Below are 24,742 nucleotides of genomic sequence, written 5' to 3'. Positions count from 1 at the left end.
GGGTATAGAACACCAGGGAAGAAATTTTGTTATGCAAATTTGGCAGCGCCAGGTAGAAGAATGGAGGTCTGACTGCCTTAGCAGTCCCTGCTCTTGCTCTTAATATCGTTTTATCTGTCTCCCTTCTCAGTAGTATCAGTGGCAAAGTGCTTAAATCACTGGACTTAGAACAGGATGAAATGGAGCCTCACAAACCTGGTCAGAACATCAGATTTCCTCAGTTACCAAATCGGCTCACTTTCAGCTTTGTGGTTCTAATTATTTCTCCCCGGGGCTGATGTATTCAGGTATTGATGAAGAGAGTGAGACTACCTCACAACACATGGACATGGAGGAAATCCCACCATTGCTTCAAGTAATTCTGGAGCACAGTTCCAAGGAGAGCAAGGCTGGACACAGGAAGAGTTAGACAGTTGCTTTGCGTGTCAGCTGCCACCCCTACTAATTATTGTCTTCTGTTAACTTTTCAAGGACTTGACTCAGTCCGTGCTCAATGTCACTTCAAAATCTTGTCTGTAAATTTGTGCAATGAATTAGAGATCCACAGTACTGATTTCTACTTTAAAAAAACCCCAAAAAAGCCCCACTTTGTTGTGCAGTACATCTCAATTTAGTGACTCTCCTTTTAATGAGACTAGGTCACATACACTTGGTATGGTTTTAAGCAGGGTGTCTGCAGGAGAACGTTAAGCACTGCCTTCCCCAACCTGCTACTTGCCTGTACTTCTGCACAAGTCAAAAGTAAAGATCTCTGAAAGACAGACTTTTCAACCACACTAATGCCAAAATGGTGTTTCATTGTTCTTGAGTGAGTGAACATTGTATCAGACAAATTCTTATGTACAAAATGATCTTCCTTTTTTTGGCCACTACATTTCCGGAGCACTCAATCTAAGAGGCCTCCAATAAAAAGGATGGAAGATAAGGAATTTGGCACATATCTGTTTATGAAAGCAGACATCAGTGAATATTCTCAGGCACAAAAATGCACACATTCTCTATTTAAAATCCTCCAAAGGACACTTGAAATAGTTTAAATGTTTCCTTTTTTTGACTGAGAGGGAAAAACAGTTAGAGAAGAATGGTTTTCACTCTCATAAAAGTAATTACAAGCAACAAACATCAATTCCCAGATTTTTTGTGTTTGTTTTGTGATTTTATTTTCAAAGAATTTGAAATGCATTTGGCAGCCACTCTGCATTGTCTTTGACTGCACGCATCTCATCCTGGATTCACAGCCATGTCAATGTGCTGATATCAGTGAATGCCATGCCAAGGCTATGCTAGGACCTGGACCTTGGTGCCAGAAATAGCTCGTGCTTCCCCCAACACCGTGGTGTTGGAGCAGCAGTGGCAGAGAGATTGGGCATCCATCAGCAGAGGGAGGAACAAAGCTGGTTGGCTCAGAGGTTCTCCAAACTGAGGGCATCCAGGTTTTTGAGAGTTTTGTGTTTGGGTTAGAGATTTGTATGAAAATGTCCCAGAGAAGGACGGACACCTTGTTCTTGTCCAAGTTAACAAATGGTGATGCAAGGGTAAGCAAACTGGCAGATGCAAAGGGCTAGGGGAGCCTTCCTTATCCCAAAGTCATCCTGACTCCATGCCATCAACCAAAAAGTGTGAGAGGCAGAAAGGGGAGTGGTAATGAAGGTATGTTTTAGCTAGTGCTTTTCAAGGGCAGTGCAACCAGCATTGCCTAGCAAAACCAGTGGGAAATAATTTAATTGATCCCAATGTTCCCCTCTAACGTCGGTCTGGGATGTGTCCTCAGCTCACCTAACACAAGCAGCATCTGGACAGCCCAGTGACACCAATCCAACCTCTGCTTGACCAAGATAAGCCCTGATTTTGTTTCATCTCTGAAGTGAGCAAACTCCATACCACATATCTGCTGAGCAAGTGTAGAGTAGGAAAAAGCAGCTATGTCCTCAGAACAGGCCTTTAAATCAAACAGTGGCACTTGAGACATATCAGGCACATTGGGATACGCATTGAAGGAAGGCTAAGAAAGCAAAGTGCCCTTTGGTTGAGTGCCAGCCAGCACTCAGGGAGTCACAGATACAGCTCTGCTGGGACCACACAGGGATGTGCATTCCCCAGGCACTGGCAGGGAGTCTGAGTACTGAGTTCCCCCTGTACTCAGCAGGGAGAAAAGTTTAAGTGAGGAGAGCACGTGAGGTGCTGTAAGTAGATGCACAACCAGAGGAACTGTTCCGCCTTCACACTCTTGAGGTCCACCTGGACACCAGCATAAGCTGGAAAAGTCTCAGAGTTTCCTGAACTTAACACCAGTTCTTGGGCCTGGGACAGGCAGAGTGTCACTGCAGCTGTGTGACACCCAGCTCGTGCTGCAGTGGGTGCAGGGAGGTTGTGCTGAGTCAGTAGAGCTAAATTTATGCTGGCACTCTGATGTGCAGTGGGCAGCACAGGTTTGGGCAGCTGACATGGGCTTGGGAGCTGTTGTGAGTTTTTCTGAGATCCTGGCAAAGGCCCAAAGGGGCTGACTCACTCCTCGCAGGTCAGTTCTTCACAGCTGTAACTCCGGTGAGACCAGAGGGTCATTTCTGATATATATTGCTGTACAATCACAGTCCAGTCCATTACCCTTGCTGTGAAGGATGGCTCCTGTCTCCAGTGGGCTTTATTTAGCTTATGCTCCACAGCAGTTCCATAAGAGGGGAATTGATGTGAAAAGGGTACAGCGTTTCTTTGTGTTGGAGGTTCCCCATCTTGAGTTATTTGGTGACTTTGAATCTGTTAGAATCAATGAAGTCATTATAATCAATGTCCTTGTCCTCTCTGTCAGCTGTACACAGCATATAGATTTGTCATTTCTTGTTAGAGATGACCTGGCATTTGTGAGTTGTGTCGATGGATGCAAAAGCCGATTCATTCTAATTATATTGAACCACTGATCAACTTAGTAGTCTGGTCTAGTATTTTAAGCCCTAAAGGTTCCTTAGCAGTAAATCATGCAGGTTACAAATAAAGTGCATGAGGGAGAAAAAAAGAAGTTAACTGTGTTTATTAGCTAGAACGGTTGGAAGGTAACTACCTGGAAAAAAAAGCATTCAAAGAGCCCTGGCACATTTCTTCACTCTCTTCTTTTGTGTTGTGTTGATACCCTACTAAAACTGGCAACTTAAACACCTCCATCCTGTTGTTTTCTGTGTGTAATGGCAGGACTGCTTTAGAGAGGCTGGGCAGTGCCTGGCAAGAGCTTAGGTGCATGGAGATTTCCAATTGCTAGCTTCAACCCTGGCCTCTGTAGTTGTCTCTGTGCGACAGATCTATTTGCTTGTGGAGCAGCTGTGAAATTGCAGCAGATTTTAGATATCCATGAGAGTATCTGTGCATTTCAGAGCATAGAATAATGTGTACCTTGTGCTCTGGGCAACACATTGTAATTAGTTTGTAGAAGTTGTTTGTCTCTGAAGATCTATAAATACTCATACATTAAACTATAACGGAATAAGCTGTCACATGCTTAAAGCAAATGCATTCTAATGCAGAAGAGCTTTATACACTGATCACATCTTCCCAGCCCAAATGTAGTTCCACTGCTGATCTTTCATCTCATATAAAGTTGACCAAAAATGTTTACTTTCTTCCTTTGAATAAATAGAGTAAAACAGAGAATTTCCCATTGAAATCAAGGGCACTCACCATTCAGTGATAAACAGCCTCCACCTGGGCTGTATTTGTTCCCTTGTTCTCTCTCATAGAAGGCAAAGAAAGAAAATAAAAGATAAATGCCTCAGGCAGAGGTATCCATTGGTATTGCCAAACATTCTCCCCTCTGACACATTGGCATGCATCATCTGAGTGCCTCCAGTCAAAAGCTTCATTTCCCAAACCAACCTTGGTCCCCAAACAAGCCCTTCAACTTTTTTGAGTGACTTTTTCCATTACTCATTCTTCCTAGTCATTCAGTTTAAAAGCCAAGAAGCCAGGTTTCTTTCTGGAAGCTCCTTGCTCCAGTGAGTTCCCATCAATACCTGCCGTGGTGTTAACTCTTGGAGTACCAGCCTCTGCTGGAAAGCACAGAAGGAGGCTGGATTTGACGTTGGAGCAGAAGTAAGCGCCGATGTGCCTGAGTACCTTCCTTCCTTGCCGTGGCTGAGCCCAGGGAACTCACAGGAGCAGAGAAGGAGCCAAGAACCTCAGTAAGAGCCAAGCACAGCTCAAACACAACGCTGCCTGACTGGTTTCTGGCCACTCTCTGCTCAGTCCTGCCCTGCCGGCGCCCTGCCCAGACTGACCAGTTCCTTTATGGTCCTACCCATCTCTGCCTGCTGCCGGTCCACTCCTGCCCTACCGGTCCCTGCCCGGCCCGGGCCGGTGCTTGCCCGTCCGTGCCCGCCCCAAGAGGAGCTGTCCCTTCAGTACCACGGTGGGCGGCTGGGCACTTGAACCAGGATGGGCTCGGCTCGGCTCGGCTCGGCTCAGGTTGAGTTGACTCAGCTCGGCCTGGCTGGGCCCGACTGGGCTGGGCTTGGCTTGGCTCGGCTTGTCCCGACTCCACTCGGCTCGGCTCGGCTCGGCTCGGTCTCTCTCGTCTCAGCCCGGCCGAGAGGGGAGGGCGGGCTCCTCTGCAGGGCAAGGCAAGAGGGAGGCCGTCTGTGTGTGCAAACTGCGTGCGTGGGTGCAAAAGGGGTGCAAAGGTTGAGCCGTACCCGCCTGTGGGGAGGGCGTTTGAGCGGGAGGGGTCGAAGGGGTGCAAAGTGGAGCGCGGATATGCAGCGGGAGTGAGTGCGGGGGGTGCAGGGTGCGGGTGCGTGCAGGGGTGCCTGTGTGTGTGCAAAGAAGGGGAGGGAGTGCGGGGCACTTGTAGCGAGGTGCGTGGACAAGGGCAGAGTGCACAGTGTGTGTGTGTGTGTGCGCGGGCTCGGGGTTGGGGTCTATGAACGTGCGTGGGGGCCTGGGAGGTGTGTAGGGACCGGAGGGGTCTGTCGGGGGATCGTAGGTCTGTGGGGAAGGCTGCGCGTGTGTGCAGGACCGTGCGTGTGCAGCGCGGCGGGAGAGTGGCCGCGTGTGCGCGCCGCGGTGTGTGCGGGGCGCCGGGGCCGCGCGCGGGGTGGGCGCCGGGGCTCGCCGTGTGCCAGCGGGACCCGCGCTACCGGCGCACGGAACCGCCGGCGGGAGGAGCGCGGCCCCGCGCTGCGCACCCTCTGCTCGGTGAGTACCGCCGCTCCGCTCCGTGCCGCGGCACCGCGGGCGAACAGCGGAATCGGGGGCGAGGAAGGGAACCCGGGGTCTGAGGGCAGCCCGCGACCAGGGTCCGTCACGGCGTCCGCGGAGCATGCAACTTTGTCTGGAGGGAGGGAGGAGAGTCGGCCGGGGCTGCTTTCCCAGGGTGCGAGGGGACCGTGGCCCCTTTCCCCTTCCCCCCCACCGCGCCCCGAGGTGCCGTCTCCCCGAGGGCAGGCACGGAGCTCGCCGCCGGTTCAGCCGCTTCTGCCCGGGCTGGTTCCCGCAGAGCCGAGCCGCGCTGCCCAGACCGAGCTCCCCAGCGCTCACGGCCGCTGCTCAACTAAGTTACCGAGAAGCCGTTACTGACCCGGCACCTTCCCCGAGAAGGGAAAACATTGCCCGGAGCCCGCGCTCATCCTTGCTCCTCTCCATTCTCTTTTGCAGCGTGACTGGTCCCAGCTAAACATGCCGGGAGTGCTGAGGGCCCCGCGGCAGGCTCTGCCCTGTTAATCCAGAGTGACCGGTGGGTCTCAGCCATGAATTCCTCCCCCTCTACCATCGGCCTCCCCCTCAGCCCGCTGCAGCTCTGGCAGGAGGAGAACCAGACCCAAAGCGGGCTCTGGAATGGGAGCCAGGAGCTGGGCTGGGAAGAGCTGGAGAAGATGCTTTTCCTCTTTGTGAAGGAGCCTGTCACCATCAGCCTCACGGCGATGTACCTGGTGTCCTTTGTGGTGGGTTTTGTGGGGAACATCATGTCCATCAGGGTGCTCACCCGGAAGCGCCGGAGTCGGGTGTCCAGCCTGAGTGCCACCCGCAGCCTCCTCATCAACCTGGCGGTGTGTGACCTCATGGTGGTGTGTGTCTGCATGCCCATCACTGTGGGCAATCTCATCTACAAAGCCTGGGTGTATGGAGACTTCCTCTGCCGGGCAGTGCCCTTCATTCAGGCTGTTTCTGTCTCTGCCAGCGTCCTCAGCCTGACCGTCATCAGTGTGAATCGGTACTACAGTGTGCACAATCCACTCAATGCCCGGTCTTTCTTCACCCAGAAGAGGATCCTCAGCACCATCCTGGTGGTGTGGCTGTTGTCCTCGGGGATATGCATGCCCCTCATCTTCATGAACAAACGGGATGAGATTGGGGTGGTGGAGGGCTTGCCTCTGGTGTTTTCCATCTGCAGGGAGATTTGGCCTCAGGAGAGGCTCAAGCAAGCCTACAACTTTCTGCTCTTCTGTGCCCTCTACTGCCTACCAGTCCTGTTCAACATGGTCATTTGCTTCCTCACGGTGAGGCGGCTGTGGAGCCGTAGCAGCCAGCTGAAGGAGAGCACTGCCCTGAATAGATCTCTGCCAGCTTCCAGGCTGAAGATCCGAAAGAAGGTAGCGCAGATGGTGGTGGCCCTGGTCCTGCTGTTTGCAATCTCCTGGCTGCCTGTTTACCTGATGGACATCTGGATTGATTTCAACATCCCCAAGTCGCTGCAGGATGTGACTCCTTCTCCTTGGATCCTGCAGCTCAGGCCTTTTGCCCAGTGGCTTGGCCTCACCAATTCCAGCCTCAACCCTATATGCTACTGCTTTGTTGGGAACCTCTACAGGTCAGCCAAGGAAATGAAGAGCAAATACCACCAAAGAATGGTCTCTCTCTTTAACTTCTCTCTGTCTGAAGGGGCGACCCGTTCCTCTGTCCCAGAGCTGCTCTCTTACCAGGGTTCAATGGAGCCTTCAAGGAAGGGACCTTCTGCAACCCCCACCATGGGCAGGAGATGTCAGGAAGGTCATGGCCGTAAGAACAAGTGTGGATGCTCCTGCCGGCATCCACCTCTGAACACTGTCTCCAGTGAGAACACTTCCTTATAATTCTGCTCAGGAAGTGCACCTCATACCCTCATCTGCATATATGACTTCAGAGGTCTTTCTGAACCAGATGTTTTAATGACTGAAAAAACTTGATTTCTTCTACTCACTCCCACCACCAGTCCATAAAGACTGAAACAGGGAAGGAAGCAAACAATGAGAGAAAAAGATTGTGTATTTTACCTCAGATCAAGTTTTAAGACAATTTTCACTGAGGACAACTAGATGTGTAGCTTGTTGCCTAGTCAATGGTCACATAGTTGGATAGATCAACTTCCCAACAAGGGAGTTCCATCTCTGGAGGCAGATGTGCCATTTGGCTCCAGGAACAATTTGACTGCTTGCTGCTGCTAACCCTGTGCTGATAAAGAGCAGTGATAAGAGATACTCTCTGCTCCAAATCCATCATCTGGTTGCAAGCGGTGAAGAAATGGCAGAAATGGTATCATAAAATGTAACAGCAGTGGAGAATTTCACACACTTTACCACTTGAGATTTCATTGTCTGATCATATTGTTTCACTCTTCCATGCAAATAAATTCTCCTGATGAGAAGAGACAGTGCCAGAAGTACTAAAGCAGCCATCACCACTCGGCATTTGGGAATTCAGAAGGGATTATGTGGCCTCGGAGGTGATTTAGGAAATGCAATAGGAAAATATTCTTTGGGTATCAGCTCTCTTTCTTACAGCATGTTCTTGCGGGTGGAGTGGAAAGAACCAAGCGTCTATTAACATGATTTGCACTTGAAAAACCAGCCTTTGTTCATCTGTGTCTGTACCAAACAAAGTCAATGGCATGTGAAAATAAAAATAGAAAGTGGTTTATAGCTAATAAAATCAGAATCAACTAATGCAATGCTATTTGTCTGGGAAGGAGAGAATCAAAGTGCTCGCGTTTCCTGAGGATCAGAAGTAGGTTAAAACCTATTTCTTTGTTCATCTCCTTTAAAGAAGGCTTTGATAAATAAATTGTTTATTTTTATTACATTAGAATTGAAAAGCCCTGCTAAAGCTGGAGAAATCTGTTGTGCTGAGCACTGGATCTGTGTTCATACAGAAAAGAATCCTTCCTCTCAAAGATCTAAGTGAAATGCATCAGATCTGGCAACAAGTGGAAGGAAAAAAAAATACAGCAGAGGTTCTGCTCCCCCTCTACTCTGCCCTGGTGAGGCCTCATCTGGAGTCCTGTGTCCAGTTCTGGGCTCCTCAGCTCAAGAGGGACAGGGAAGTGCTGGAGAGAGTCCAGCGCAGGGTCACCAAGATGATCAGGGGTATAGAACATCTTTCATACGAGGAAAGGCTGCGGGAACTGGGGCTGTTTAGTCTGGAGAGGAGGAGACTGAGGGGTGATCTTATTAACATTTATAAATATCTAAAGGGTGGGTGTCAGGAGGCTGGGACATCCCTTTTTTCAATGGTATCTAGCAACAGGACAAGGGGTAATGGGATGAAGCTGGAACACAAAAAGTTCCATTTAAAGATAAGAAAAAACTATTTACTGTGGGGGTGAGGGAGCCCTGGCACAGGCTGCCCAGGGAAGGTGTGGAATCTGCTTCCTTGGAGGTCTTCAAGACCTGCCTGGACATGTTCCTGTGCAACAGGAACTAGGTGACCCTGCTTCTACACAGAGACTGGACTAGATGATCTCTAAAGGTCCCTTCCAACCCCTACCATTCTGTGATTCTATGACCCAAAAGGCTGAACAAAACTAGAGATCAGCCCTTTCCCTGTGCCTGCCCGTGCTGTGGTGGGGGATGCACACCATCTCCCGGTGCCCCATGAGCCTGTGCCCCAGTACATGTGTACCAGTGCCCAGCTCCACAGGACTCTTCTCTTGGCAAGCCCCAGAACCAACACAGCAGCCTTCCTGAGACAGGATTTTGCGTTTCATGGAACTCAGGCTTTTGATGACTGGGGCCTTTTTTTTTTTTTTTAACTGCAGAACAAGGGAACCATGTTCTGGGAAATCAAAGTTTCAAATAAAATTCTCCTGCCTTTGAGGGAGCCTTTTGCTCATTAGCAGAAAAAAAAATGAAGGGGAAAAAAAAAAAAGAGAGAGATGAAAAATAGCCATTCAACCCAACAGGATTTCCACCTTTGTAATGATCACTCAATAACATTTTCTGTTACCCATGATCTGCCTGGAAAACAAAAGATTCCTCCTTAACAGGTAGTGTCTTTGTAATTGGAATTCTCTTTCTACGTGAAAGAGAAAGAAATTACAACTACTCAGATTTACTAAAGGTCATAAATGGTTTTTATGTGTGTTGGGAGATGAGAACATCTGCATTTTTGTAGGTGATATAGGAGTGTCCTTACTGCCTGATCTTTCAGTAGCTGTGGAGAAAAGTCTGTGAAGATTTTATTTTCTCCCTCTAGGTACATTTTTAGAGCTAGCAAAATGTGCCAAGCTGAGGAGCATTAAAAGCTTGCTCCAAATATCCATTGACTCTAGATCCTGGAAACAGAATTCTTCCAAACCCAGATCAGACATGACACAGTACTGAAACGTCCCTACGTTGCCTCTACCAGTGTATTTAATCCTGCCCTGGATAAACTGCAATGAAAGAACCGTGGAGATGCCAGATCAGCTCCATCCCATCTGATGGGCTGGCTTTGAAAATGACTAAGAGCAAACGATGCAAGCAAAGTTGCAAGAAATCCACGTTTTAGAGTATCTCAGAGGAGATTTTTTTCTCTGTTCATGAGCTGATTTCTTGCTTTGAAAGTCTCTGTATCCTCTATGAAGACACAAATACCAGGGACTATGTGTTCTCCTAAATGTGCCTGTGCCTTCCCCTCCCCTCCTGATGCTGATGTCCATGCCTTTCCCCAGCCCCACAGAGCTCCTGTCCATTAAGATAGATTGTGGCAAGCACCACTTCCACTGGGCAAATGAATCTCCTCTTCACACTCTTATATGTATTTTCCAGTTTCATTTAGTATTCCTGTTTCCCTATAATAAATTTTAATTACTGACTTTAACTGCTCTTTGTCACTCTCTCCCTATTCCCCACACTCCAACCCCTTCTCTGCTCTTTCTATAGTGAAATCTCCCCCTGCCTCTCACTCTTATCACTCTTTGCCTGTGAATTCCCCTCACTCTGACAACTCATTCGTGTCTTCACTCCTCTGATGAAAATCCCTCCCTGCCCTGCTGATTCAAATGGCTCCTTTTGTGCTGCAGACACCTGTTTGTTGTGGAGAGCAGTGATTTATTTTGCCCAGCTCACCTGAAGGCTGCCAGGTAGTAATGAATGTCAGTCTCTATCACCCAAGGGTAGATGAGAAGCAGTGACGTCAATGTGAAAGCCACACAGCATCCCGCGAGCCGCCTGGGCTCTGGCAGTGATTTTATTAACCTGAACAGGTCTGTGTAATGCAGCAGTGCCTGGGTGACTCATGCTGGCTCTGAGTGAGGTGAAATCTTGGCATTTGAGAAAGTGGCTTTTTCCCCCTTCCTATCCAATTTGTATTTAGTGCTGAGAAGATGTCTGAGAGTCCTCCAGGCCACAAGCTCCTTGTTTCAGATGCAGGCATTTTGATAAGCATTCAAGGGACTCCTGGCCCTTCAAGGAATCAGGAGCAGACACAGCTCTAGCTGGTGAACACAGATGGTTTCCTCAAAGTAGCTCAAGCTGGACATCTCACACTCCGTGTGGGGCTGAGGAAATGTGTTTCTCTCTAAATGCACACAGGCAGACTGGAAATGTGAATTTTAGATGTCTCCAGGACAATGTTTTCCCACAGCAATGCTGCTAATGCATCTCAGCCCCACTATTCTCCCCATGGGTCTTTCTTCTCTGCTTTGCCATTTGAATCAATACAGGCATTTTACCACATTACCAAAACAGGATGTTTAAAACAGCTTTAGTTCAACCCCTTTGCTGTGCTAAGGTCTTACGGAGTTGCTGTTCGGTAACTCTCTCTGGGAATATTCCATGATCTATTCTTCTAATGTCAGCATTGTCTCAGGGATGCTACAGGTTTGTTTTCTGCCTGTAAATCGCTGGAGAGGTGAAAAAAGAGATAATAATTTGTACAGGATATCACAGAGGTACGTACAATGACGACTGGTACGTAGCCCTCCTATGGAGAGTGATGAATCACTGTTCCTTATAATAAAATCCTCAGGGGAAGCCAGTGAAATGATTAGACAGTATGTGTAAGGGGAAGGCAGCACCTTTTCTCCACTGTGGCAGCCGCTGAGCTCACAGGCAGAGGAGGTGAAGGCTGAAAGCAATAGAAAGGGTTCAAGGGGAGACCGGACTGTTCACAGCAGAAAGGGTCACCAAGGGCTATTAAAAACAGTGATGCAGCTTCTGGCTTAGAGGGCTCTGGGTATAACCTATAACTTCCACTTTTGCTGTTTTCCAAGACATACGCTACTGGCCACTGTAGGGAGCAGGACGCAGGGCTGAGCATCGTTTGTGCTGTTCAGTTCACTTGTTCTTATGTCCCTATGCAAAAAACACCCAAAACCTTCCGCATTAGCCTGAATCTTGTTTTATAGAGTAGGGGGAGAGTAGGGAAGGACTTCAGACCTGGCATAATTTGATTAGTACTAAAACTTTGAAGGACACTGTCATCTGAAAGTAGGACACGTTAATGCTGACACAGGACAGGCTGAGAAATGCTCACTGGGTCATTCTCAGAGTGAGAGCTGAGGAGTTCCAGGGATGGGGCACAGCACCCACTCCATGGCAACACAGCAGAAAGAACAGATACAGCCCTTTCGATGGCTCAGCACCTTCACTGCAACAATCCTGAGTATCCCAGAAAGAAAAGTGTCCTCCAAAGGGAAGTTCCTACCTGTTGGTATTTTACACATTATACTTATTGATGTTGGGATTCGAACTAGGATGGAAGCAGCGTGGTGAGTTACCTGCAACACCGGCAGCCCCCAGCAGGATTACTGTGTCTCCTCCCACATTCCCCCACCACATCCCATACACAAACACCTGACCTCTTCTGACTTGACACATCTAAATGAAGGAGAGTCTTGAGTTTCCAGCCCATTGTGATGCTTTTATTGTAAAGAACCAGGGAACTATCCATGTGAATTTTCTAGGGGAAAAAAAAATCGGTGCAGCTCATTTTACCTTTGTGATTATACTCAGGATGAAAATAAATCACTGGAGACTGCTAGAAGAACAAAGAAAAGAGAGCTATGAGCAAATACTACCAAAGAGATCAATGGAGCCCTCCAGGAAAAAGTCAGCCTCCAGGAAAACACTGCCTACTTGGCACATATGGGGATCACACAAGACTCTCAAACTTTCTGGGGATGACTACTGAACAGGTCAGCCCCAGGGTTTGCAAGAGCCCACAGGAATTGCAGTAGTTGCTTTCTCTGTCTGCTAGACATCTCTAGGCAAAGTCCCAGCACTCAGAACTGCCACAGTGCAGCTCAAAGCAATCTCATACAACTGCCTACCCCTGCCAGCCCATGAACCAAGCAGGAAAACCTGGTCTGGGGCAGAGGAGGAGCCACACCAGAATAAGACCCCAGTCTGGAGAGGGAAGGATGCTTCTTTCTGCCTTACAAGGGTACCAACTCCCCGAAGGTTGTGAGGCAGTCATATAATTTAGCTATTTCATCTGTATTTTATTCAAATAATATCTTTTTAAATATTCCAACAATAAAAGAGTATTCAGCACTTGCAGAAAACATTTTTTTTTAAGTGGTGAATCTACACCAGAGTCTTCCTGTTTGGTGTCTCTTGCTGATTACAAGTAACTCCCTAAAAATATCAGTGCCTGGAGCACACTGGTGAATAGTTGGCTCAGGACTGCCAGAGAAGAGGGCACTGATTGCCTTGTGACTGTCCTCACTGCATGGGGAAGGGGAAGTCTCACAGGGGTGCAACATGACCTTTGATTTAAAATGTTTTCTATGCCCAACCTTTTCCCTCTTACTGCATTGCACCCTAAGACAGCTGGTTGATGATAAAAAATGAAGGAGCGAGAATTATCTGTAGGAGACTTTCTTTTTAAAAATAGATATGAAATATTTATGCACCTGAAACATCCAGGAACTAACAGCTTGTCCCTGCATGTCTTACTTTTGTCTCTAAGTTCTTATGATAACAGCACTGTGAAGCACAAAATGCTGTGTGCACAATAGGATAAAATCCCCTAACTTTAATCATTCCTTAATCAGGCAGGCATTGCCCAGCTGCAGCACTCTGCCAGGCTCTCTGGATCCAATCTGCAGAGAAATGAGCAATCAGCACTGCTGATGGCCAGCCTGTTTGGTCCCTGGCCAGGCTGAGCCTCTCATCTCCTCACCTCCACATGTCAAAGACCACGTCCTCAGCAGACCCGTGGGGGAGGGTTCCATGAAGCAGTCTGACTCCATGAAACACGTTTGGCCACAGCCACTTGGCTGGTGCAGGCTGAGGAGACTGAACTATCCCCATCTCTCATCACCCCAGGAAGGCTGAGCTTGCAGAGAACAGCTATGAGGACCCACAGATGCTCCAGCATCCCTGGGTGTGCTGCTACCCCAGGTGCCACACAGTCTTTGCCTTTCTTCATTTTCCACTTGAGGTGTTTTCAATCAACCCTGCTTTCTTCTCCTCAATCATTCACAGTAAGAATGGAGCTGCTGCTGTATGAATGAGTCTTTAGGCAGATGTATCCCATTACCTGATGCTCACAAGCCATAAGCTGCTATTTCTCGGCATGAGGAAGAAAAAAGTGGCAAAACATTCAGGAAATAAGATAAAAAATAAAAAGGGGGATGAAAGAAAACCCAGACAGTGAAATAAAACCATCTTAAGGCAATTACTGGGGAAGAAATAGAGCTGCCAAGGATATTAAAGCCCTCATGCACCTGCCAGTCTCTTCTGATAAAGGTCTGACTGGCTAAACTAATAACACTATTAGATCTGCAGTAATCATTACCAGAGGCAGCCCAAGGATCTCACAAAGCCACATGCCTAGATGAAAACTACAAGCAACAGCAGGTAAGTGCTAACTGCACCTCAGATGTCAGGGCAATTGCTGAGTTAGTGGCCATGACTCCATAATGTCCCTAATTTCCTCTCCCATCTGAGAATCAAACCCAGATTTCCTGAGGCTCCATCCACTTCTGCTCCTTCAGGCTGTTCCTCTGAGCTCTGGGTAGTACAGGATAAAACAAGTTCCTGCACGTGGATCTGAAGTACAGGTCAGTATTTGTAGTGGGCTAATTCATAAAGTCTCCACAAAGACTGGGACATTCTCCCTTAAAAGCTAAGCATAATACAGCCTCTGACAGAAATGCATCCAGGAAAGGACATGCAATGGCAACAGGATAAAAAATCCTCCTCTTCATCCTCATGGCAGGGGCAAAGCTGCAGCCCACTCCTCCACAAGTGTGAGAAACAGGCTGGACAAGCAGCTCTGCAAGGTTCACGTAGTGCCCGTGGCCCATAGTGGAGGAGGTGCAGAGCTCATCCATGCAGCCACATGGAAGGACGATGAGGAGTTTGTGCAAAACTCATTTTTGATGCCATTGCTCCAGGGCTGTTCCAAAGTGCCCAGCAACATGGTAGGGATGCAAACTTCTCCGTGGCAGGAGAGTGTGTGCAGGCTATCTGCTGCCTGCCAACAAGCACATCCAGCTTCTCTTTCATTCCCTCTCCATCACTGTTGACTTCAGCAGAGTTTCTTCTGATTTATATCAGCAGGAGATTAGAGTGAAGCCCACAGTGAATGAAATACTGTCAAGGTGAGGCCGTTGTCACATCAGCTGCTGCAATTCCATCGACTTAATGGATCTGCTTCTCATTTACAAGTCAGAGCTGGATCTGGCACCAGAGGCTGAGTGCAAAGGTGTCATTTTTATATAGTCAAATTTATTTCTGAAATAAATGCCACATTAGATCTTTCCAAGCAGTCTGAGCTGCAATGTATTCATTTTTCTCCCTGCAGAAAGGTGAAATTCTCACTAACATTTTCAGAGTACCCTCAGGTCTCAAGGTTGGATATTTTTCAGCCATTTGCCTGTTCCACATGGACTCTCGGGGGCCAAAACAGGCAACTGCATCCCTCAGGGAGTCCTCCAGCAATTTGCTGCAACTGGTATTAAGCCCCTTCCCGAGGCTGCCTTTTGCTGAGAACAATTCAGCAGCCTGATGCTGTGCAGCCTCTTGCAGTGAAAATTAAGATAATGAAGAACAAATAGGTTTCCATCTAGATGGGCTTTTCTTGTATACTTCAGAAACAAGGAATACTTACACATAAGTATACTTCCCAGACAAGAACGTTGTTGGTATCACAGAATCACAGAATGGTAGGGATTGGAAGGGACCTTTAGAGAACATCTAATCCAACCTCCTGATGAAGCAGTTTCATCTGGACAAGGTCACACTGGAATGTGTCCAGATGGGTTTTGAAAAGGTCCAGAAAAGGAGACTCCACATCCTCCCTGGGCAGCCTGTGCCAGGGCTCCCTCACCTCAACAGTGAAATAGTTTTTCCTTATGTTTAAATGGAACTTTTTGTGTTCCAGCTTCATCCCATTACCCCTTGTCCTGTCACTGGATACAACAACAACAAAAAAAAGTGATGCCCTAATCTCCTGACATCCACCATTTAGATATTTGCAAATACTAATTAAATCCCCCTGCAGTCTCCTCTTAATACAGAAGCGAGTTCAAAAAACCCTGATCCCTCTGAAAATCTGTGAATACCTGTGTGACTGTAGGCTGTGAATGGAAATTCTAGGCTTAACCAATATCATGCCACACAGGACCAACCACGGGAGAGTGAAACAGGTACACAGAGACATATGTCCCAGCAGGAAAACATCTACAGCAGCCCCATGTCCACATCTGCAAGCACAGTGTAGGAAGACTGTGCAGGGTGGGAAAGTCTTTGCTCTCACATAAAATAACAAAGTACTCTTCTTGATCTCATCCTTCTAATTCCCTTCCTGAAGTCCAAGGACAGCCCAGAAGACAGAAAGCTGCCAAAATTGTCATGGAAACAGCAAAGCTTCTCTGAGAGGCACAGTTCCAGAACTGTCAGGCAGAACTCCTAGCAACAGCAACCAATTCCTTCCCCAGACTTTCGCTACATTGAGCAAAAAGTGAAACTTAGGAAAACGGGGCACGGTGATGGGTGCAGGGGTCTGGGCAGTGGCATGGGAGCAGCTCCCCTTCCCCTCCATGCCCACTGCCGAGGGAAAGTTCCTCACTCCAGGGTCGGTTGGCTGCAAGGGAACAATGCAACTGGACAGCAAGACCTTAAATTTCTTACCTACAGGCTTGAAGCTGTTAAACAAAACACTAAATCAGACAGGCAGCCAGAGGCATTCTTTACTGCTGCTCTTGTAGCACAGAAGCGTGGCCAGTAACCCACAGACTCATCTCATGTCAGCAATTGGAAGTGACTGGAGGAAATTCTGACCAAAGTCCGTGTCCTGCCTGTGCTCTGCTGGCTAGGACTCAAAAGGAGTGAGAAAGAGAAAATTAATGTTTCATTTTTGCTGATAAGCCTGAGCATGTTCGGTCAAGCAACTTTTGCCCGTGGGAAATGTTTTCATAGATTATTGTGTTGAGTCTCTTTTTTCCCCAAGTCCTTTCTCTACTGTGAGAAAAGTTAAGCTTTTTTTTTTCTGTTTTTGCCTTTTTAAAATTCCTTGGCATGCTATGCTGGAATAAGAGAAATTTGCAAATAAAGGGTTGAGATGATGGACTGTGACCCTGAATAAAGATCTGAACACATACAGAGTTGGAAACAGCAACATAAATAAAGTATCCTTAAGTGAGCACACATCTAAACTCCCTCTGTGAGGAGGAGTTGCTTCAAGAACCAGACAGCCATCCTGGAGACCATGTGAGCTGGTCTTACACTGTGAATCTCTCCTCTTAATACATGATGGTCTGCCATCCACCCAGGGGAAGGGCAGGACAACTGGCTTTGGCCAGCCTTTGCCTCCCTCGTGGCACCTCATGAGCTGGGACTTGACTTCCCTCAGTCCTGCCATCCTTGAGGAGATGCCAGAGGCCTGATCCCACAGGCTGCACAACCCAAGGTTTTGGTCCAAGAAGGGATGGGCTGGAGCCGTACAGACTCCATCACAAGGACTGAGTCCTCAATGGAAATGCTGTTTGCATACATTTGAAAGCATGGTTATTTAATTTGTCCTTTCTCTGCTCCTATTTTTGTTGCTGGTCGTTTGAATTATACAAATGAGGTTTCCTCTTGTCTCATCCACAGAGAGTCAATGCATTAAACAAAACATTAAAATATAGTCATAATCATGGAAACTCTCTCATAGATATTTATCATCCCTGCATCACTGGCATTAATGCAGAAGCGGTTTCTATGTGCTTAGCTCTTCTCACTGCTTCTATATCCAAAATATACAGCACACAAAAGATAAACACATTGAAACTACCCAGCCATTAACACATCTGCCATCCAGAAACAAACGCAAGGAACAAATTTACAAGGAAAAGCCAGTGAAGGAGACAAATACAATTATGGTGATGTGTCTCCACCACTGTCTGATCATTAAGGGTGATGATAAGAGAATTGTCATCCCAAAAACTCTGGCTGCTTGGGAGCTGGTTCCAACAAGAGAAGCACTGAGCAGAGTGGAAAGGTGGAAAACTTACAGTGACCCAGGACAAATAGGTTGGTTTGTTACTCATGTGCAGCACAGGAGACCTCCAGAAATACTGGGGAGACCATGAGCAAAGACAGCAGGAGTTAGCTCATATTTTCAATGGTTGCACCCAAAATATTTCCTGTTTTCAGAGAGAAACAAGACACTGAGAGCAGCCCCCAGCCACGTTCTGCAAGACAGAGGGGTAGGAAATGGTGAAAGTGATCAGTGCTTCTCAGCACCAGCAGATAAAACAGTCTCTACCTGCTCCAACCACTCCATTACTCATGTCTGAAGACATGCTCAACCCCATCACACTCACAGTTTGGTGCTGCTTTCACAAACCAAGCTGTACCCTGGTAAGGTGCTGGTGTCAGGATCCCTCCCTGAGAGCTGTGAGATGGTCACAGACCACCCAGCACCTCCAGCAGCTGCAAGACCCTTGGAGTCTCTCTCTAAACGATCACCAAAGTGATGGAAAATGACCTCTGCTATGTGTGAATCTTGCTCCCTTCTCATATTCCCCTTGTCTTTCTGTCTTTCCTGGGGAAGGATTGCTGCAGCTTTATGCCAATGGGAAGAGCCTGGTGCATCCAATCGAGGATCCAGCCTCTTCCTTGTGCTCCAAGAACCAAAACACAGACACAAACCTTCCAATACACAGCGCTCAGCTGGAGCAGCTTTGCAACCCCATGAACAGCCTTAACACTGTACAGCTTTCCTTCTAAAATCTTTGAATTCTGAGGCAGGAGTTGCTCTCCAGCACTCCATCTCCATAACCTGACTTATTAAGAAGCCCTCAGCCTCCAGTTTCCATTTTGTACCAATGCTTTATGCCGCCCAGGTGCTGCTTTGTAGGTGGCCAGATGTCTGCTTGATTTGTGAGTGCTCCCAAATCTCTCACAAATTCAATCAACCTCCCTTGTGGGAATCACTCCCACAGTCACACAAAGTGCAAGGAATGTTACAAGGAATGGCCAGTCATGAAAAGCTGACTTTCAGCATCAATAACTAATTTTGCTAAAGCCGACTCCTCCGACGTTAGTAAGACTGACTGCTGCTCCCCATAAGATGTATCGATGCCAAGTGCAGCTTGAGTGTGTGTTAGTAATAAGTTACTGCAGGTACCTCTCAGTTTCTTCAATCAAAAAGCAATCACCCTCCTCCCTTCCCCATGACAACCAGGGTTTAGTAATCACCTCATCACCTATTCCAAATTGAGGCCGAAATACATGTTCCCAAAGACTGAAAGCTCCAGGCTTTATTAAACTGCAAATATTTGTTACTCCCTCAGACAAAGCATCTTCTAGTCTGCATGTGGATAAATGTTCCCTTCTCCAGTTTGAAGTATGGCAGGATGGGAAGGTCAGAGAAGGTAAATATTTAATCAGCCTGCTAAAGGAAAGCCATGCTTTGAGATCTACAAAACCAAATGCTCCACAGGTGGAACTTCCAACAAAAATGCAAACAAAGGATCAGAAATGAAGTATTGCAGTTTGCCCTCAGGGAAGCCTCCTCTCATGTCTTTTCTTCCATTTTTTGTGGACAAGTTGACAGCCTGAGTTATCAAAGCATATGTGCCACACAGAAGGTATTCTTATTTTTAGGACTGGTCTAGCAGAAGACATCTAAGAAAGAAATGGACGTCACCATTTGTTTCTTTGCTGTCAGCTCTGGTTACAAGCAATTAGCTACTACAACTTCCAGCCTGGCCAGAGGTAAAAACCAAGGGTGGATCTTTCTGCACTTGGAAACATGCTGCCAAGGAGTCTGAAAATGGAGAGCTAAGACTCTCTTCAAGACAAAACTAGGGATGCTGAGCACTGACAGTTCTTCTCCACAACTATGTGCTTCATAAGGTTTATCTAACAGTGGATTCTGGCTCAATACAAAATCTGATCACAGAATTTTACACAAAAAATATGAAAAGCCTGGGAAATGATACACATTTTTAAATGATTTATCACTATTTGGGCTTTCTTCTAAACATTCATACTGTAACAATTATGCTGATTAGATGGCATGAGGAAACTAAGGAGAATGTAAAGGTATAAATGCCTTCTAGGGCAATAGTCAAATCCTGGGGTAAAGGCTCTTTGCAGTGGGGGAAGGAGGGAATTCTGCTGGATGGTAAGGCATGTGCAGCCCTTGAAGTAATTATGAACACCTCCGATAAGAAACAGCTCAAACAAACTCACTACACAGAGGCACCATCTACTGGGTGTCCACAGAAACAGCTGAGAACAGGAGGAACTGGAATCCAGCAGACACCAGTGAACACAGAACAGGGTTGGGTTGTAACATGGGACAAAAGCAGCTGCAAAATCGAAAAGCGCTACTGGCTCCATCTCACAGACTCTTCCCTACGACCATGACAAGGGGTGAGAGACCCTCTCCCACAGGCTCTTTCTGTATTCTTCAAAGAGAACAACAAAGTGGGATACAGGCATTCTTTTTCTGATGAGGGCACACAAACCACATGCTAGCTGTTAGCCTGGAAACACTATGTGCACATTTCCCCTCCTACATCCAAGAAATATAAACCTAAGAGAACGTCCAGCAGAAATCCACACAGTGGAAGGGACATGGAGCCAATTCAGATGAAGGGTTTAAATTAAAGCATACAGTATTCACAATGTCTTCATAAAAGCCTCCCTGCTGGACTCAGCCTTAGCTGATGTGCTTGGCTTCCAACCTGCCTAGTCCAGCTTCCTTCAACAGGAGCAGATCTCACAGTATTCTTAGAAAGAATGCACATCCTTAATATTTTCCTTCCAGTTTTCACAGACCACGTAAAGATTTCCCAAACACTTGCTCCTAGAGAATAATGTCCTGTGCTAGTCACTGAGCAAGCAACTGTAACAAGAAAATGCCAGTTTGGTATTGTCCTCTGTTAAACCCCTTGACACTAATCCAAGTTTTTCACAAGACTGTTTTCAGATATGTGCTGGAACATTTGATATCTGGATTAAATCTCAGCCATCACAGATTCTGTGGCTCTTGAAGACATAATGAACTTCTCCATTATGTATTTGGTCAAAAGATCCTTAAGATGATATGAAATGAATAGAAAGTTCTGCATTTTCTTAAGTCTACTGATGCAATGCAATACCTCATTAGACCTAATGAGAAACTATCAATGCTTTATGGCTCAGGTCTCCATGATAATTGGGCAAGTCACTGTGCTCTAGAGACACTCCAGTGTCCTGAGAGCGAATTCTGGGGTATCTGAACCGGTGATTCATTGTATTGTGTCTTGTTCCAGCTCTGTAGGAAACAGCTCAGGATTCCTAGCCCATTCCTGAATTGCACCATGCAGCCATTCTGCAAGAAACACGATTTAAATAGTAATGTCAAATTAAAAATCAGCTTGAAAAGAACGTAGCATGAAGAGCTGAATCTCTGGACTCTACAAAGAAAGGCCATTAAATTTAATTCCCATGTTCCTGTAACATATATCAGATAGAAAAATTGAGAGAGTTCTTTTTTTAGAATCCCACCTCGAAATCTAATTGGTGCCTCAGCAGGATCACTGCCCTGCATCCCACGCCTGCCTGCACCAAGACTAAAGCACTGTGGCTCACGTGAAAGAAAAGGGCATTTCCACAGGGATTTGCGATGAAACAGGAGACAAGTTGTTGATTGTTTTTATGATGACTTGATGAGCTAGCAAAATCTTCACTCTGTGTAAGTGGAACTTACTTTGCTTATAGATGACCGGCTTTACCCACCATTTTTTGCCAGGCCTGAGGAAAGTCTAGATCCCACTACATTTCCCAGTTGGAGAGAAAACCAACCCAATAAATATTTTCTGATGATTTTATGGTGATTCTGAATTTCAGCTTCTTCCCTGTGCACCAGGCTTGTGTCTCTCATGGGACAGAGACATGGATTTTGTTATTTACTTCAGCTTTCATTTACGGGGAGAAAGGTTTTATCTCTGCTCTGACCTAGACTCCTCCGATACCTGATCTTTTAAAGCAAACACAAAAGATGGATTTTGTATGACCTTTAAACTTGCAAAATAATTCCTTAAAATGCATGTAGCAATGGTTCTATTTTTGTTCCAGCCTTTGATGATGACTACGTTTTGCAATGTTTTGTTTCCAGTTTTTAAGACCATCAGAAGGACACTACGTGATTAGTTCATCTGCTACAGTGATGTTTTGGTCATTTGTTTTTTAAGATAAATAAACAGGGGAAAGCTGAACTCCACTGCTACATTTTGCAAACTAGGGGAAAATAAACAAAGGGCTTGTGAAAACACTTGCCAAGGATGCTGTTTATCAGTTGCTGCAGAACCACAACAGAACACGGTTTCGTAGCTTTTGCTTTATAATACTAATTGATAAAGCCATTGAAATATTTCAAAGTACTTCTTTCAGGTTTTTCTTTGCATCAGAAATTTATGTTAGACATTAAACATATTCTTTCAAAACACTTGAGAGTTGTAGCTTTTTTACAAATGATACAAAGACCTGTGCCTTCTCCTGCCTTTTCTCAGCTCCTCTGTGTGTCTCTGGTTTGTTAGAGCACAGTATACTTAGAAGCCATTAGTCACCTATTGGCATATTTGGGAGGCTAATAGCTTTAAAAATCTGATCCTTGTCAGTACAAAGTTCCTGGTGGTATCAGAAGCAAGCAGCAAAAGATGACTTGGCAGCAGGAATACAAAGTGACAGAAGAACACACACAATTGCCCCTCCTTGCTGTTAAGGCAGCCCCAGCACCCGATGCAGTGATGATGCCATAGCTAATGTTGGAGTTGGCCAGACCAGTTCCTCGGATGGCAAAGTGCCTGTCAATATAGTCAATGTAAGAGCACCCTACAGATGCAGGTGGGACACTTGTGGGAGGCTTTTTTTAGGACAGAACTTTCTCTCCTAAGTCAGCTCCTGACTAGGAAAAGCATCAAGCCATTGCCCAGGCACTGTGATATTTGTTCCTCAGCAGCTCCCAAGTGCCATTTTAAGGCTGTCTCACAGAAGCAGGACTTCACCTCTACAAGTCCCTATTTCCCAGTGAAACCTGGTGATAGTGAGAGATGCCAAATCTCTGTGCTGGAAGTTGCTGTGCATGCTGCTCATTTCCTGTCTATAGAAGACATGGCACAATGACTAATGGACAAATAGGATCCTCTAGCAGGCTTTGCTTACCTGTGATTCAGCAGCTCCATCTCTACTTTCTGACCCTTCCTCTCTCCCTTCTCCACCAGATGGGCATTTTTCCATCACCTGCAAACTGTTACAGCAATGAGAGAGAAATCATCATGGATCTGGCTTCTCAGCTGATACTGCCTTCCTAGCAGACAGGGAGTTTGCTCTGGTATTGGGTCTGTCTGGGTCCTTTGTGTCACTGGTCTCCCTTGCTATTTGACAAACATCCTGCCTGCTGCACACATACAGGTCTTGTCCGTCACCAGTATCTCTTCAAGCATCTCCTGAGCAGCCAGGGAACAGCAATAAGTCATGACTGACTGAAAACAAGGCAGAGGGCTTCCTCTTCAGAACTTCAGCCCCACCATCAGCAGTAGATCTACAAAACACTTGGACAGCAGGAGTGAGCTGCCATCTGATGGATGAGGGAAGCCAGATGGTCCCAGACACGTCACTGGTGCAACTCGTTTTCTTGCCTGATGTTCTTCCATGACATCCCTGTCCCTTCTACCATTTCTTTTCACATCCAACTCTACCTACCATCCATTGTGATATTCATCTCCCAAGTGAGCAGGTCTTTGCTCCCCTCCTTTCTTCATGCTTTCCACCACTGCCTTTTCAGAGTAGCCACAAGAATGACAGCAGTGGAACGATTTGAGATCTACTGTTAGAAAGGAGATATCAACAAGCACAGCTGTCTATCAATGAGTCTTGCCCACAGAAGTCCTTAAATCTAGTCCCCTGCATCACCTTCTTCTCCTAAAATATTTATGCTCTCCTAAAAACAATCCTCCCTCGTGCTTTTGCCTCCATGAAGCCCCTGCTCGGCTGACAGCAGGTTGTCTGCTGAGATTTCCCAGCTGGGCACTAGATGGCAAAACATCCCGAGAAAGGGAGTTTCCCATCTCACCCCTTCAGAAGGGGCTGTGGGAGCTTTGGATTGTTTTCAAACGCAGCTAAAAATGCAGAAGTGGTAAGTTTAAATGCATAGAGCCCAACAGAGACACGAGTTCATTTGTATTCCCGTCCTACTTTCAGGCAGAAGTATTTGCGTCCGAGCATCTGAAGCGGTTTCCTTCACTGCTGCTCTCCCGCTGACAGACTGTGGCTGTAGTGCCTCAAATATGCAAACAACAGCCCCTGATTACTGCAGGGCCACTAGATTAGAGCAGATCTGTTCACAGAGATGTGCTGGCTCTTTGCAATAGTCATGAGACAAGCTGCACGTGGTCCGTGGATGTCTGCAAGCCTTTTGCACAAGCAGCACTGATGGCTTCTCCATTTAGTGGCTCCAAAATGAGGAATGGACCATTTTGGCAGCATGGCTCCCCCAAACCTCAACATGCCATCTGTGACTTTCCCTTCCCCTCCTCCCAGATTCCCTTTGAGGTGGGAAAGGTGCAGCTGCTGCATTCACTAAGGCAAATCCCTGAGTGGCTGGAATCCAGCCTCAGTTCAATGGGAGCTCACGGGGAAGTGGAGGAGATCTGTCCTGCAGGGCATCGAGCAAAGATGCACAAACTTTGTTGCAATGACATCTTTGGTTTTATGGACCCCCATTCCTTGACTGCAGGGGACAGGACCATGTTTGGAGGAGAGGACACCCATCACAACCTCCCAAATCTTTCTCCTTCACCCTGAAGGGTTCTCAGCCCCAGGGATGCAGCCTGGCCTTGCAGGTTGTCTGATGAGGGAGAGATTCCCACTGCTCTTTGTTGCATGTGCAGAGGAGTCATCTGAACCACACTCTGAGCCTTACCCCAAACCTGGTCTCCTGAACAGGCTCAAGCAGACCTCTTGGTGCGAACCATTTCCCCTATCTCTTTTGGTGCCTGAGCCTTTCCCTGGTCTGTACATGTGCATACAGAGGACTTAGGGCCAGGAGTAACAGGACCCAGTATTTAACCATCAGGTCATGTGCTGCCAGGCTGAAC

General features: G+C 46.9%; 1 protein-coding gene across 1 annotated transcript; it reads left to right on the top strand.

Annotated features, from left to right (window-relative positions):
- Positions 1-5,729: 5,729 nt before the first annotated feature.
- Positions 5,730-7,052, top strand: LOC104557707 (galanin receptor type 1). The gene has a single exon (XM_061991951.1). It carries the CDS (start codon positions 5,730-5,732, stop codon positions 7,050-7,052), a length of 1,323 nt encoding a protein of 440 aa, XP_061847935.1.
- The last annotated feature ends 17,690 nt before the right edge of the window (positions 7,053-24,742 follow it).

The sequence above is a fragment of the Colius striatus genome, chromosome 3 (assembly GCF_028858725.1).
Source record: "Colius striatus isolate bColStr4 chromosome 3, bColStr4.1.hap1, whole genome shotgun sequence".
Taxonomy (NCBI): domain Eukaryota; kingdom Metazoa; phylum Chordata; class Aves; order Coliiformes; family Coliidae; genus Colius; species Colius striatus.
The sequence above is the reverse complement of the archived record's forward strand: the minus strand, read 5'-3'. Positions and strand labels throughout refer to the sequence as shown.